The sequence below is a fragment of the Cimex lectularius genome, unplaced genomic scaffold (assembly GCF_000648675.2).
Source record: "Cimex lectularius strain Harlan isolate CLEC.00 unplaced genomic scaffold, Clec_2.1 scaffold217, whole genome shotgun sequence".
Classification (NCBI taxonomy): domain Eukaryota; kingdom Metazoa; phylum Arthropoda; class Insecta; order Hemiptera; family Cimicidae; genus Cimex; species Cimex lectularius.
Window position 1 is genome coordinate 489,165 of NW_019392871.1, and position 15,890 is coordinate 505,054.

A 15,890-nucleotide genomic window follows, 5' to 3' on the forward strand; every position below is an offset into this window, starting at 1 on the left:
GTAAATATCTTCTGGGCCCTTGGGTTTCCCTCTGGGGAGTCGAACAATTTTCCCAGCGTAAAAATCAAATTACCAACGGGCTACTTACCGGGGGCGGATGATAGGGCATGTGCTGTGGGCCAGAATTGTGATGAGGGTTGATAGGCGGTATATCAAAGTCCTCGTCGCCGAAACTCGGCGTGTGAAAATTCTGAAACAGAACGAACGAGATGAATTATTTGGACTGACACTATCTAAATTTAAGGTGCGCGCAATGTCAACACGTTCACTTGAAAATAAATTATATCTGGTAGGAAAATAAACAAAAAAGAAAGGTAGAATTGCATTATACATATTCATATAAAATAAAATATATATCTCAGACGTAATGAGACACTGAGTGGATAGAAGATTGATAATAGTGATAAAGATTTAGGGGTTTATCACACCACTCGTTTTAAGAGTTATTGTATTCTCTGTTCTTTAATTACAGAACGCCAGTGAGTCCTAATTCATTAAAAAATTTAATTATTGGATGTATTTGCAAAGATTGGGTCGTAGTCTCAAAACGCTTGAGAAGAAGTGTAGCATCAAAGATTATCAAGCTTCTTTAAAGAATTATCACATACATCGTGTTGGTTGATGTCAGTCTTTCTCAGATATCCATTGAGACAGGCTATATATATAAGCCCTGGTTCACACTGAGTAAAATATTTACCGCGGAAACATTAGATACAAGTTCTTTTTATGTAAGGTCTTGGTTGAGATGAAAAGTTAGTGTCACGAGCGGGATTCGAACCCACGACCTTCGGCTCGATTCAACGCTGCTCTAACCACTTGAGCTACCGATCCACTTGGGCACCAACTCCCTATCTCAACCTACAACCTTTCGATTTTTTTCCATTTTTCAATTTTTGCCATTTCGAATCCCGCCCGTGACACTAACTTTTTCATCTCAACCAAGACTTTACATAAAAAGCATAATTAATTGAAAGAATTAACTTGGTCAATTAGACCACTAAAACATAAATGGATTAGATACAAGATTTTTATCCTAAGATAAGTGAAGTTCATACCACAGTGATAAGACATGAGCCAGCCAGCCCCAATCACTAAGCCAATGTCCTCACAATTTGAATTTGCTATCTTGCAATATCGTACGACACTGAAGTAAGAGGCAAGCAAGCCGTGTCTGTTCATACACGTATCTACGACACATGTCGCAATCGTACAAGTGTGAACCAATTTTGACGTTCCTTCACGTTTTTTATAGTCCTGAGCGTTGCGTATCTTACAAGACAATTATCGTGTATCGCTTACGACCTAAAGATGTGTATCTTATCGCTCGATCTGAGCCCGGCCTAAAGCCGGAGACACACTTAACCGATGCAACGCTATGCGTCACTACCCGACGACTTGCCACGTTTTGGTTGGGTGTGCACATCTATACGATGGTAAGCGCACGCCTTGTACAGTCAAACAGCGTGTAGTAATAGTATCACAATCGCAACGCCTGATTTGTGGGTTCGAATCCCGTTCATTACACTAATTTTTCGTCTCAACCAAAAACCTTAGATAAAAAGAACCATTAATATGGTTAATTATGACCACTAACCAAATGTGGCTTATTGCTAGTGTTGATTTCTTGAGAAACTTTCTCCTACTTTGGCCGAGAATATCTCTGTTGTGATATTTTTTGTCGTTCATGTCCCACAAACACCGATTCTCAAAAACAAGACTAATCAGTTTATCTATGTCCATCGTGAAATACCAAAACTGTCTAAATTGAACGTCAGAACGCACAAAAAATCTAACTGGTTTGAATGGTTCTGACCACATCGTACGTGTTCTGACATGCACTTCGCTACTAAAAGAAACACTCATTGGAAAACAAGTATTTGTTTGTTCGGATGAACTTGTCAGAACAAAATTTCGTCAGAATTCACATTCATAGTAACCGTAGCCTTAGGTTTCTGAATCTCTTCCAGCTACCTCTGATGCAGTCTGCAATGTCTTTTTTTAATTTGCGGGGGAGGGGGTTCTTGAAATTCTTGTACCTAGCGAGTGATCATCACTCTCAATCTGCCTTCTCATCTAAGATGTTTACGACAGTATGGTCCCCTATCCTACAATAGGGTTTTGGGTCCTATCGGCAGTGTGGCTGATTCATTTCTTGCATGTGCTTCTTCTTTCTCCTCTACTCCTGCATTTCTGGACTCCAGTATAAGGCGATTATTTTGCATAGCAAGCTTATTTAAGAAGATCCTGCCAATTAGAACCATCTAATACCCCCCAACCATCTAACCAAACCAAGATGTATGTTGCTTACCTGACGTGTATTCTCTCAATAAATTTTGTATTCTTTGATCAAATTGAATTAAGTACATCTCTCCAGACTTCAGCTTGAGTACTTAATGTAGGGAGATAAATGCTCTGGTCCTGCACTTTCTTGCCCTGGTATAACAATAGTTTGTTCCTTCCTTGACCGGGTGTTCTCAAAAGGTCATCGTGCGGGCATTTCGCATCAAATTTGATTGTTTATCTAGAAATGATTTAACTGATTTTATTTCCCCCCTCCTCTAAAAAGGAACAAACCTTAATGGACGTTTGTATGGAATTGTATAAAAATCGGCTTTAAAAATATGTCTGTGCTATCTGTTGCACTTAAATAAGTAAAGAAATTGAACACAGAGGATTGTGTAGAAAAATATGAGGGGCAGAAGGTATTTTTTAAATAGTAAGTTGTATAAGTCGTGTGAGTAATATAGTGTAGGACTATGGAAGAAGAGGCAATGGAAGTAATCGCTTTAGTGTTCCACTCGGGCGACGCAATGAAATCCGTGAATATTCGTTCAGAAAACGCATTCCAGACGAAATAATAATAGGAAGGAAATTGAATTCGTCGAGGGGGCGGCGTGCGAGGGCGGCTGAAAGGAGGGGCGGCGAAGGAGGGGAGCACGTCAATACCAAGCCAGAGTTTTCAAGTAACAAGATCCAATTTGAGTTTTGTAAAAGTTTGTTCTTGGTAGGAAAAGGGCTGAAGGAATATGCGAGACATGTGTGGGGGCCGGGCCCGGGGACGGGGACGGGGACGGGGATGAGGATGAGGAGTGGCGAAGGGTGTATATACACACGGGGGATGGGAATGCAAACAGAGTTTACTGGCGTAACAAACAGAGGAGCGCTCGCATACCTAAACAGAAATCATTTTAACTTCAAAACACAGCTTCTATTTATTGCGGAGGCCGGCTCCCAGGGCCACTCTCGGCCCTAAATTATTTAAATTTATCCATCGTAAATTAGAATGAAACAAAGGAGGAAAGAGTGTAAAATTAACTTGCTTTATTAAAGCTCACTCTTTATTCAAGTCGGGCATTTATTTTTCACACCGCTACACGCTCTACTACAAAAAGAAAGTTAAGAAATGCTAAATAATAAATATCATCAACATCAAAGGAAAAAGGCTGCGTACATGGTACACAATATTTAAATTTAGCAACACACCAGTTTGCAAACCAAAATCAAAATGGGAAAGGTCCTTAAATAATTAATTGTCTCCAAGTGTCACATGTCCAATTTTTATCGATACAATGCAAAATACACGATTTCATTGAAAACATTATTGTCTTCAGCAAAGAACCACAAATTTATAAAAGAGGATTTTAAACGCTTTTATAATAATGAAAAAATTATTAACTCTTTCAATTAATTAATCTTTTTATGTAAGGTTTTGGTTGAAATGAAAAAGCCAGTGCCACGAGCGGGATTCGAACCCACGACCTTCGGCTAAATAAGCTGCTGTTCTAACCACTTGAGCTATCGTGACTTCGATCCACTCGGACACCAACTCCCCATCTCAACCTACAACCTTTCGAATTTTCCCTCCTTTTTGCCATTTTTCGAATTTATTAATCAATTAATCTAGAATTATAAATCAAATTTATTAAGGTTTATTGTTTTTGTCGTTACAAATAATTGTAAATGTTGATTTGTCTGTCAGCCTCAGGGTGCCGGTGTTTTTGAAAAAAAAAAAAACCATTTGTAAGTATGTCGGGCCGCTGGATTCGAACCCGGGACCTTTACCTTACAGTGATGAGCGCGTTCCGTGTTGCGGCCACCGACGCACTTTTGATTTGTCATTCCTCCAGTGGATCGGAGTTACCAAACTAACCTTGCAGATATATTACTATTTATATCTTTTCGAGTCAATCGTATATACTATAATTCATACATAATTTGATTGATTGATTTTTTGTATACCGATAATATGCATCATCATAAATCTTTACAAGTAATTAATAATAATATTGGGAAATTTCCTGGAAGTTGGGGAACAACCGGCTTGTCCAATTTAATCTAATAAAAAAGCACAAAAAGGAAGAAAAATTCAACGTCAAAATGAAACAAAACTCATAAAAAAGAGACAATAAACATAGCGAAGAAACAAATTAAATTGAATTTTTATTTTTTGTGTTTTTTTATTAGGTTAAAGTTGGTCATTACAACTTCTGTATTGTTGTACTTTTTTTTCTTTGTCTGTGTTTAGTGTAGATATTTTGTCTAACTTTTCTGCTTTAGTCGTTCGCAATGTTTATTGTCCCTATTTTATGTGTTTTGTTTTATTTTGCTTTCTTTTTGTTCTTCTTTATTACGTCAAAGATGGGAAATAAATTTTGCCCAGGACAAAAAGAAAAATTTGTAGATTAATCCCATTCCCCTTTATCACACCGTCAACAATTTTCCATTTAACATAAAATTTCTGCAGTTTGGTTCGATGTAACTAAAGAAAAGGGTACTCTAGATAAGCTAAAAGCTTCTTATTCGAAGAAATAATTATTAAACTTGTCAACCTCTGCCATGAATTTTTGGGGTTGCAAATTTATTTTTTTTTACATATTTTTAATTTTAGCAGTTTAAAAAAAATAGTTTTTTAACTAAAAATTAAATTGAAAGTTCTACAATGGTACGTTCTTAAAGTAAATTTGACGCTCTTTTCAACGCTTTATTTGTATTTCTCCAAAAATGAATACTTCAAGAGTTACGGGTAAATTTGTGACGAAAACCGTAGATAGTTGAAAAAAAGTCTGCCAATTGAGTGAGCAGTACAGCTTTTTCTCATTTTTTGCATGCGCATGTACATATATTGGATCCGTTTGAAAAAAGATACATAGTTGACCATCTAGAAACCACGAACGATCTCTGAAAATTTCATAAAAATCGGAAACATGGTTTCGAAGTTTTCCCGGTTACAAAGAAATGACCACAGACAAACAGATACAGAACCAAATTTGAAAGGTCTGAAAAGGCAAAATGCGAGTCGAGATTTTGATTTTGTAGTGCACAAATTTTTTCGACTGAATCCGATCTTATCGATTGAAAGAACTATAAAAGGGAATTTATTAATTTTGTAAAGAAAATTATTTGGGAAGGAAAAAGTGATATATATTAATAAAAGGGGAATTACTAAATAAAGAGAAGATTTACATACATAATAAATTTTACATTTTCCTTCCCATATAATTTTCTGTACGAAATTAATAAATTCCTTTTCACAGTTCTTTATATTGATAAGACGATCGGATTAAGTAGGCTAATCGTGGATACAATCTCAGTGGAACTTATTACAGTCGATGTCAGCCGTCCTGCCTATTAACTGATCACAACGATCACAACACTGACTCGGTACTCTGAGGACTATGATATATTTATTTAATAAATAAGTGAGCCGGACGGAATGCAGTTGACCTTTTAAAAAACCGGGTTCACGGTTCAATGGAATATGCTCTATATTTTCCTCTTATTTGAAAGATTATCGGTATTTCGCTCCCCTCACTCCAAGATGATTCTCCTTTTCCTCACAATTTATTATACCCGTTAATAAAACTTTTTAATTAAATAAGTTTCCTCCCGTAGAAGATATATCATTATTTACAACTATCGGTTTAATTGTAGGTTCGAAAGCTCGAAAGGAGGTCCGCCGTGGCCAACATCTGCGCGCATTCGTGGCCCTTCAGAGCTAATTAGGAAAGTTTCGGCCTTAACGAAAAATTCATTACATACACCCATCTCGATTATGTCCTTTATCTAATTAAACAAATTATATCCTTTAAAACTTTCTTTAATTGATAGAAAAAGTTGGACGAGCATCAATAACATAAATGTAAATAATAGTTTTCAATTAATTAAGGCTTTGGTTGAGATACAAAAAGTCAGCGTAATGAGCGGGATTCGAACCCACGACCTTCGGCTGGGTCATTGGTTCGATTCCCGCTGGTGTCGCTGACTTTTTTATCTCAACCAAAGCCTTAATTAATAATTGAAAAGAATTTATTTGGTCAATCGGATCACGAAACCTAATATAAGTAAATAATAGTCATGGTGTGGCATTTTCATAAAAGTCCTCTGACAAAAGGAACAAGTTTTTTGCGCAACCCTTTTCGATCGAATAAATACTTTATGTACAATATTATAAAACAACGGTAAAACGAATTCCCTGACAGAAAAAAACAACAAAAACACTACCGTTCAATTCATTTTGCATATAAATAGAAAGTAAACTGAGTCCATATATCAATAATTTTTTTACGTTTTATATAAACACTTTTTTTATTCAAATTAATTGGCGGATTGTAGGCTTTTAAAAGGAAAAACCGGGAAAAACAGCATCACAAACTGTTTGGATATTTTTAATTTTTTTTTATAGACGTCGTCCTTTGCAATAATAGTCAGGGTTTTTTGTTCCCTGACGCTTTGTTATTATTAAAAGTTCTTTTTTTTATTTGTCGGTTATTGAGTTTTCGGTTGATGTCCTCCAGCGATTTTTAGTGAACTATGAAATTAAATATATTTATATGTTAATGTGTTTTCTTCTTAATTCCTATTGCATTGTAAAGTTTTCCATCGCGTTTATTTTCTTCTTTGTCATGAAATAATTTGCTAGATTTTATTCTGTAAAATAATCCTATTCAATTATATCTATTAATTATTCGGAGATCGTGAGATGCGGTTTGATGTGATGTAGGTTTTAGAAAAACATTTTCTTTATCGTGCCAACGTTTCGATCTTTATTGAAATCATCTTCAGGGATCAAAGAGTCTATTTTCCGTGTATGTGTCATTCTTGGGTGTCGTGTTGAGCCACGAGATTGTCATCCGAATAATCATTGACCAACGGTCACTAAACACGACACTTTATATTTATTGTTAAAAACAAAGTTTTATAAATAAAATAGCCATCTATTATGTAATGGACCGACGCTTTAGAGTCCATTATGGGGGAGCCATTTATGAAGAGTTTAAGGTAGCAACTGGTGTTCTTCAATGTTCTGTGCTGAGACATTTCTTGTTTACTTGTGTGACATACAAGCAGCATGTCCAAATAGCCCAATCTGCGGAATACACCGCCCTCCTTTTGACCTCGTAGTGCACCTGGACTATCACTAACAGAAAGAACGATGCTTTACGTAAATTGGATAACTACTTTAAGAAATTGAAAATAAGAATTAGTAACAACAAACAAAACCGTGCTCTTATTTTCAATAGGTAGTTCCTCTCGGGTTGATTGCGGGGGAGGGTACAATCCTTTTGGGGTTGTAGGGAGGGTTCTATTGGACAGGGCTTGGACAAGACTATTTGGATGGAGGTTTTGTTTTTATGGAACTTGATAAATTTTTGGGGAATAAATTTTTGGATATAAGGAATTTGAAGGTCGTTGTAGAGTGTAGCATTTCAGACATAATAAGGAGCATTTACAATGGATCTGAGGACTTTAGATTAAAGGATTGGAGACGTTGAATATTAGAAGGTTTAGCGGTTCCCCACAGTTCTATTCCGTATGTCCAAGGTTGTGTACTATCTCTCTTCGTTCCACAAGCATTGGGCTTTTGCATGAAATGTGCAAGTTGGACACAATCAAATGTTTTATTGAAAAATGCACCATAAACTTTAAAAAGGCTTGTGACAATAGCCATAGTATTGGAAAACTTGTTCCTACAAAAAGAAAACATAAGTTTCTATGGTAGGATGTAATGGGTGCTTTTTCGTGTCAAGTCAAGCTAGTACGAATTGAGAAGAGTCAAAACGAGTATACACTCGACTTCCTTCCTAGTTTGGGTTTTTCAAATAGATTTTTTATTTCTTCATTAAATAGTTTTTCATGAAGTTATTTATTATTATTTACTTGTTTGTGGGAGTAGAGTTTATTTATTCAAACTGTGATCATAAAAATATAAAAATGTTATAATATTATGCAAATCATGTAGTTATCTAAACAAAAATAAAATAAAGATTTATAAATAGTAAAATAATTAATTATAATGTAACAAATTGATGACACATTAATGAATTTATAGTTCTAAAACGATCTTAGATAAGTATCCATGTTGTCTTTGTATGCTGTAATTACAGCATAAAACATTGAAACATAGTTTTTTTATCTGCAATAATAAAATATTTGTATGTAAATGTAATTTTGGCATAGTGGATGATTTTTTTTCATCGAATATTATTACATTTTGTCATAATTCTTCGACCCATTTTAAAATTAACCATGTCACTCTCACAATTTTCCAAAGATTTTTGTAAGGCCAAATCTATCTATGAATATTACCAACCGAATCCTTCCTTAAATTATCATCAAATCCTAAAGCATATAACTTTGTGAGAAGTTAAATGAAGGATGAAAAAGTTCGTTTTTTGAAATGTAAATAATTTATAAGTCGACTGGAATATGTGCCGTTCACCTTTCCAAGTTCCAAGCCTCTTTCTCATTTTATACAGAGCGTTCCTACGTGCAATTACCCGCCGTGACTTGACAAATCACTGGTATGAAATGTTTAAAATTTACCGAGTATGCGAAGGCATTGAAATTAAAATTTATAAAACTCCCCGAGATATTCCAGAAATATTAAACCTCGGTAAATGTCGACTACCCGGGTCGATTTATGTAATTTTCAACGCCATGTCGAAATGGCTTTTTAAACAGGCTCCAGAGAACGATTCCGCATAGTTGGACTGACACAAGAGTGGATTTGAAACTAATTTGTAGCGTCTTTCAGTTAAATTGCTTCTTATTTACAGACCGCTATGTCGGAAGGGCATATCAAAATACTTTTCGTGCCTTTCGGATTTATCGATTCACTTAATGAACTCTTCACTAGAAAAAAAACCATGTTCTAGATATTAGCGACGTACGATCATTAATGTTGTATACGTCTTTAATGAGGTTTGAGTGAAGGTGTGATGAAAACCGTTAGATGAAACTAGTGACGGGCTTTGAAGGTTAGACACGGTTTTATCCTTAAATCTACAGGGGAAAATATATTTGTTTACTTCCACATACTGAAACTTCCCAGGGTTGTTTAACCCTGAAAAACCGTCAACTGACATACGACCAAATCGCAACTATTACAAACAGTTTGAAATTGTTTGAAGTTGAATACAGATTGACTCGAATTACAGCTGAAACGTTTAAAATTACATGTATAATTTATTATTAAAAAAAAAGAAGATGATTTTTATTCATAGTTATTTAAAATTCGTGCCAAATTTACGCGTATTGGTATAAATTAGCTGCCTTACCTTGTGCTTAATTGCATAACTTCAATAGACGGGATGTTGGGAATTATGTTATATCGTATATTTCTCAAATCATACGAATTGTATAATTCGAGTTGCATAATTATCCCTTTTTTCTACAAACTACTTTCCACCGAGGTGTAACTTTCTAAAACCCATCATATAATCTTTATGTAAAATAAACTATTCTTAAGAGTTTATATGACGATAATGTTTTATTCGTTGCAGCATAAAAATGAAAATAATGAAAGTTTTACCTTGGGGTTGGTGAAATAAAAATGCATTCTTGCACGTACGACTTTGATCGATGTAATTGAATGTGGCATTTTATAGATTGTTTAATGTCGATCCTGGAAATTAGAAAACGGCAATCTTTTCAATATTGCAAAACGACTCTTTATAGCGCCTTGCCAAGAACTAAAAGGTCAAAAAGTCCCAAATGAATTTTTTTTGGAACGGTCCTGTTTATTGGGGAACGACTCGAAACGGTTGCCAGAGTCGGCTGCACCCCCGGCAAACCGGAGAGCGATAAATGATTCCGGCAAAACATGTTCATTCATTTAAATGAACCGTAACGTTCATGCGATAATATAAGGTCGCAATTTCCGGTTTGATTTCCAAAGCGGGAAGAAACCGTCATAAATTTTCCAACGTGCATCAGCGTGGGGAGGTTGAAACAAGGTAAGCCTTTAAAAGCCTGTCTTTTCAATCAAGCTCGCTTATATTTTTAATCTTTTAGCCGTTGAAATAAACCGAAATTAGTTTGGCATGTCCAGGTCTCCGCACAAAAAATCCTATTCATTGTCTCTAGAATTTAATTCACGCCAGTAATAAACTTTGAGAACTTTACCTTCACGCCTTCCTATGACTAATCGGACCTCTGGCATTTTCAAAAGTTTATCAACAAATTGATCGGGTCCGTTCATAACGCAAGAGTTTCTCCATAGTCACACCACTATTTGCACTACGTTCAAGCTTAATTTTTCCCTTCCCTTTTTTTAAAATTGAATTATTCACTCGATTTTATTTCATTTATTTCGGACGGTCGATCTTTTTTCGCGGAAAGTTGAGCCCGCGCCGTATACAAAAAATTTAGTTTAAAAGTATGTGAAGAAGACCCGATGAAAGGCCGATCGTTCTTCGGGAGGAACCTAAAACCAGAGGCCTTGGAAATGACAATAGCAGCCCCATTACTTGTATTGCTGTACAAAGGATTGTTATTCTTCTTCAAATTGCCCTCTATTATCCACCATTCCGCCGCATTACACAGAATTCCCTCTTTTATGTGCATTACAATAACGTCTTATATTTGAAAATTGTCGTAAATAAGGGCGAATAAGAAAACACGCTAAATGAATACAAGTCGGGGGAAAAAAGGGAAAACACTTCTAACAGGAAGCCGTTTTTCCTTTGAAAAAATACTCGGTAAAGCCGTTCGCTTTCCATATCCAACGCGTTCCCTTTTAACAATTTACAATCGTCCACGAACGTCATTGATTGATATCGTATCATTCAAATACGCCAAAGGGCCAATTAACTCCAACAAGCTTAAATAAATAACAAAATCTGGAAAAAAAGACATTAGAATTTATTGTGCATATTGAAAAAAGTCAATGCAGTATGTACTCTATAAATACGACCAGAGAGATAATTAAAGAATTCATGCAGGCCATTGCATCGTGTTAAATTGTTATTAAGCTAATTTGTTGGAGTCCTGAGGAGCAGTCAAGAATGAGGCAGTTTAGAAAAACACTTTTTTCATTTTTTTGCAGCGTTTCGACCTCTATTCGGGACATCTTCAGAGCATAAAAAGTGGTGGTAATTTTATGATGTATTGGTTTTGTGTAAAATTGTTGTGAAAGTCAAAACCAACCACCACAAGAATACACCATACTTTATGCCCTGAAGATGCTCGAATAGAGGTCGAAACATCGGAAAAAAATTAAAATCGGTTTTTCTAAACTGGCTCATTTTTGATCGTTCCTCACGACTCCAATACTTTATTAAACAACCGGTCTCTAAAAAAACACCAAGTTTTTAGGAAAGTTAAGAATATAAGATGTGAACGATCTTTCGAGATTTTCATCTCCTAAATGTGCTAAAGTGTTTAAGGAGGTCATTCAAAGGTTTATGATTAGGCTTTGATAGTTCTTGTTCATATAATGTACTTTTTTAATGATAAATTAACAAAAAAGAAGTGTTGCTGCATTGCCTTTAAATGCGCCTTGGTGTACAATTGTGTTGTGCTTTGACCACTTTCTTGACCCTTCGTCTTTAATCCACATTTTTATTGTAACATGGTAAATCAAATTTTATTCGGAAAATAATTTACAAGCTGGCGTACTGGCACAAAGATTAGCACTCAGTTTCGAACTATTAATCAATTAATAACTATGAAATTTCTTGTTGCTGTCTGCAGGGTGATGAACCTGAAGAATGGTCGATTCCGATCATCCCGGTCTTTCTTCTCACGCCGGTTGGGCCGGCAGACTCGCCCATTTTCCTACATTGCTCGGTTTGTCGTTTATACATATAAAATATTATAAATTGTAGTTACACACCAGGGCAGTGAAGCTGGGAGGAGTATGATCGGAAACGATCAAATTAAATTAAATATGTTATGGCAAGTTCAATAAACTATCCGAGCTTTGTTCAAATAAACATAATAAACAAACTAGCTTGTTGATGTTGTTGAGTAATTAAGGCTTGATGGATGTATGACGGCAGTCATAAATTGCCATTGTCCGTCGATATCGATGGCATCTCTCATTGACGGCTCGTCGACTTTAGAAGGTAAAAATGTTGAAATTATTCTGACAAAACACAAACACTTTTCTAATTACGATAACGTTAACAAAACACCTCTAAAATTTGTAGAAAAAAATCAAGGGTTAAACGGCTGCTTACGCCAGTCCTACTTCGTGGTGAATCGATCGTTAAAATATCTCGTAGCGCCCTCCGCAAAATGCATAAAAGACAATGGAATGTATATTCATAACGGGCGAACAGATCGCTCGAAACATAAATTATTCCCGCGCGGAAAACAAAAGGGCGAACGGTTCAGGGGCTGGGTCGCTGGGGGTACGGGGTTCCATCTCTATTCACCGCACTGGATTTCGAGTATTAATTAATGAATACCGATTTGTAATCACCTGTATATAATTATCTTTGGGAACGTAAAAGCATTAATTATCGTTTAGATAAGCTGGCCTGATTAATGACACGATCCGTGGTAGTTGCCGAATTGAGACCTTGCGATTTATTCTGCACCTGGTATTAACTTACATTAAAAAAAAAATATTCGTACATAGTTTAGAGATGAAATCATCCGTCATTTTGTCCATTCGTCATGTCATTCGTAAGTTTTTAACATATAAACATTAAAGAATTTTCATTTATAATTTTCTGAACGGTAACTTAATTTACCCCAAAAATCAAAATACTTACATAAAGGCTTGAAGTACCTTTAAAAGCGTTCTTTTTTCGTTTTGAATTGAATTGTTTTGGTTATTTTGTTGTGTGTTTATGGAAGGAAAATGATTTCAATTCGTTTTAATCCGGCTTCAAGACTGATTCAGTACTGAACAAGCCGAGGCAAACAGTACGTTGCTATTTAATCTACCGGTCCTCGGCCCATTTTTGCAGCAAATTAGTTTTACAAGTGTCAATATTTGACGTTGTGCCGAATCAAGCCGAGAGAACTTTTAAACTTCGTGCCTCGTTAACCTAACTATGTTATGACTTCAACACAATTTTTTCTTCTTACAAACATGACGGAAAATAAAAAATTGTAGCTCGGAAAAATTCAAAAAAATTTGAAATGCATTGAGTGATAACAACTCATTCGAAGTATCCCAGCTTTTATGTTTTTTTCTTCTTGTAAATATAAAATAAACGTTTAATGAAGATAAACATCACGGCAATAAAACCCATCTTATACAGAATTTTGACCATTAGTCAACTTAGGAGCAAGGAGGTCTAAAATGTTTCCCTCTACTATAAATGTTTGTTTTACATAACTGGTCAGATTTACGACTAACAAAATCCACCATAAAATTGTTAAAAAAAAACACACACACACACAAAAACACGATTATAAAAATTCCAGGATTGCGCAGATGAACTCTAATCAACGTTGAAATTCAAGGATTTATTTTAAGTAAACGAGTTGTTAATCAAATAATCTGTGTTATATTATCATATTTTTATTCGTAGCGAGTAAAATTGGCGTCGACGAAGTATTTTTTCATGTCAGCTGGAGTTAAGTTCAAGCGCCCAAGGACAATTTAGCAAGGGCTTTTTATAATATTGCACTTGCTGTTATTTATTATTTTTTTCTCAATAAAACCTTAATTCATTTGCAGGGCATAAATTTACTTCCTACTTGCCAACTTGAATTAAATGTTTTATTCAAATATGAACCAACTAGTGTTTTGGAACAAAAATGGTTGATAAAATTACATAACATGAATAGAAGATTTTTTAAAGTTTGCGTAATTGTGAAAGTTATATTCAATGTATTTATATTTAAGCAAGCACATTTATGTTTATTAAACAAGGTGTATGCCATGTATTTATATTCCAGTTATAATCAATTTATTTGGGTATGAACGCAATTAAGCTCATTAAGCAAGAATAGTTAATTAAATTGTATAACAATATAACAATGAGTATTAGGGCTAATTAGGAAAGTTTCGCCCTGAGGAATATCGTGGTATGGGGTGAGTGTGTGACGTCTGGATAGTAAAATTAAGTTATTAGCGTGAATGGGGTGGGTTCGACTCCCCCACACCCCGGAGGAATATCTGCCATATTTCTTTGTAGGCCGACTCAGTCCCAACGTTGCCAAGGTTTGTAACATTTCATCCAGATTATTCGTGACTAAAAATGTGGTCGATATATCTAACACATATGGTCTTGAACTTGCATTGGTTATGCAATGGCACTAACTAACTAACTAATAACTCGCATTCTGTAAATATCTGTTATATATTAAATTATAAAAGTGAGTGTTACATAATTTAGAATATGTACATATTAAAGTCTGTAGTTGATGAAAAATAAGAAATATATTCAAAACTAACCTTGAATTTAAGATAAAATATTAAAAACAAATTACTTAGTAAGAAAATATATTAATAATAGTCAATAGATGTCATTCACATTCCTTTTGTATATGCCCCGAGTAATATCGAGTACGTTGGGGAAGTAAAAGTAATTATTAGCAAGAATGAATGTTTAACCGCGCCTTGAGGAATATCGAGTATTCCGGTAGGTGGGAGGCGGACGTGACCAGACTTCTAAGTTTGTATCAGATGTTGTGTTTATATTAATCTCTTGGAATGGATGTAATTTATTAGCGTGAAAGGACGGGGTGGCTTATCCCCGCCCCGAGGAATATTGAGTATTCCGGTGGAGGTAGGAGGCGAACGTAACCTGACTTCTATGTTTGTATCAGATGTTGTGTTTATATTAATCTCTTGGATTGGATGTAATGTATTAGCATGAAATGAAGGGGTGGCTTAATCCCGCCCCGAGGAATATCGAAGTATTCTAGTGGAGTGAATGTCACCAGACATATATGTGGTATGTATTGTATGTTTTATATCTATTCAGTAGTTGACAACCTAAGATACAAATGAGAGGCTAGTATTTTAGGATAGGGACTTAGTTTTCATATGAAAATACGTGTGAAACACTAACACATAAAATTTCTAAATGAATCTTTTCTTCCAACTCATATAAAGTAAAAAGGACGATTTTAGTTTAAAATACTGAACCGAAATGTTGCATACAGAATCGTTTGGTCGTATGAAAAGTTAAAAAAAATCTATGTTAAGAAATCTTATCGGTAAATAATAAACACCTACGTAACAATCCGGATAGGCCCGGGGACTTGAAATGTTAAGGTCTTTTAACTTTTACTGTACGTATCTATGAAAATGGGGTCAGGCATTCAAATGTCGGAGTACAAGGCGTATTTGTAACGGGTTTTTGTTTTTGTTTGCGTTCAACCGCTTTCCTGTTCTACACCTCTATCCAAGCACGTTCCAGAAATCCTTTAATTTAATAGGCAGGAAGCGGGCGATAGTTTTCTAGAGGATTTTTTTCACATGTTAGCAGGTTGATTATAGAAATTCCCCACGATTTGTCTACAATAGCAATTCGACTTTCTTGCTGATTATAAAAATACGCTATGTTTTAAGTTGGTTTTACCTGCTCGGTCATGTTGGAGAAGCCGTTTTGTAGATGGTTGGGCACTGAGAGCGACACGTCGATGTTCTCGCTCCTCTGAAACAGAGAATGAAAATAGGTTAACCACAGAGAGATGGAATT

At 35.3% G+C, this 15,890-nt stretch overlaps 1 protein-coding gene across 3 annotated transcripts in view; it reads right to left on the reverse strand.

The window, feature by feature from the left end:
• The window catches only part of LOC106661479 (thymocyte selection-associated high mobility group box protein TOX-like), a 216,008-nt gene that overhangs the window by 14,323 nt on the left and 185,795 nt on the right, over window positions 1-15,890 (reverse strand). For all 3 annotated transcript variants that reach the window (XR_001339743.2, XM_014384913.2, XM_024228895.1), the window contains exons 2-3: window positions 15,771-15,845; window positions 89-190 (exon numbers count right to left, since the gene is read on the reverse strand). Coding sequence is in view for 2 of the 3 variants with exons in the window: in XM_014384913.2 (XP_014240399.1) it covers window positions 89-190; window positions 15,771-15,845 (177 nt within the window). In the remaining variant the exon portion in view is untranslated. The remainder of the gene's footprint in view (window positions 1-88; window positions 191-15,770; window positions 15,846-15,890) is intronic.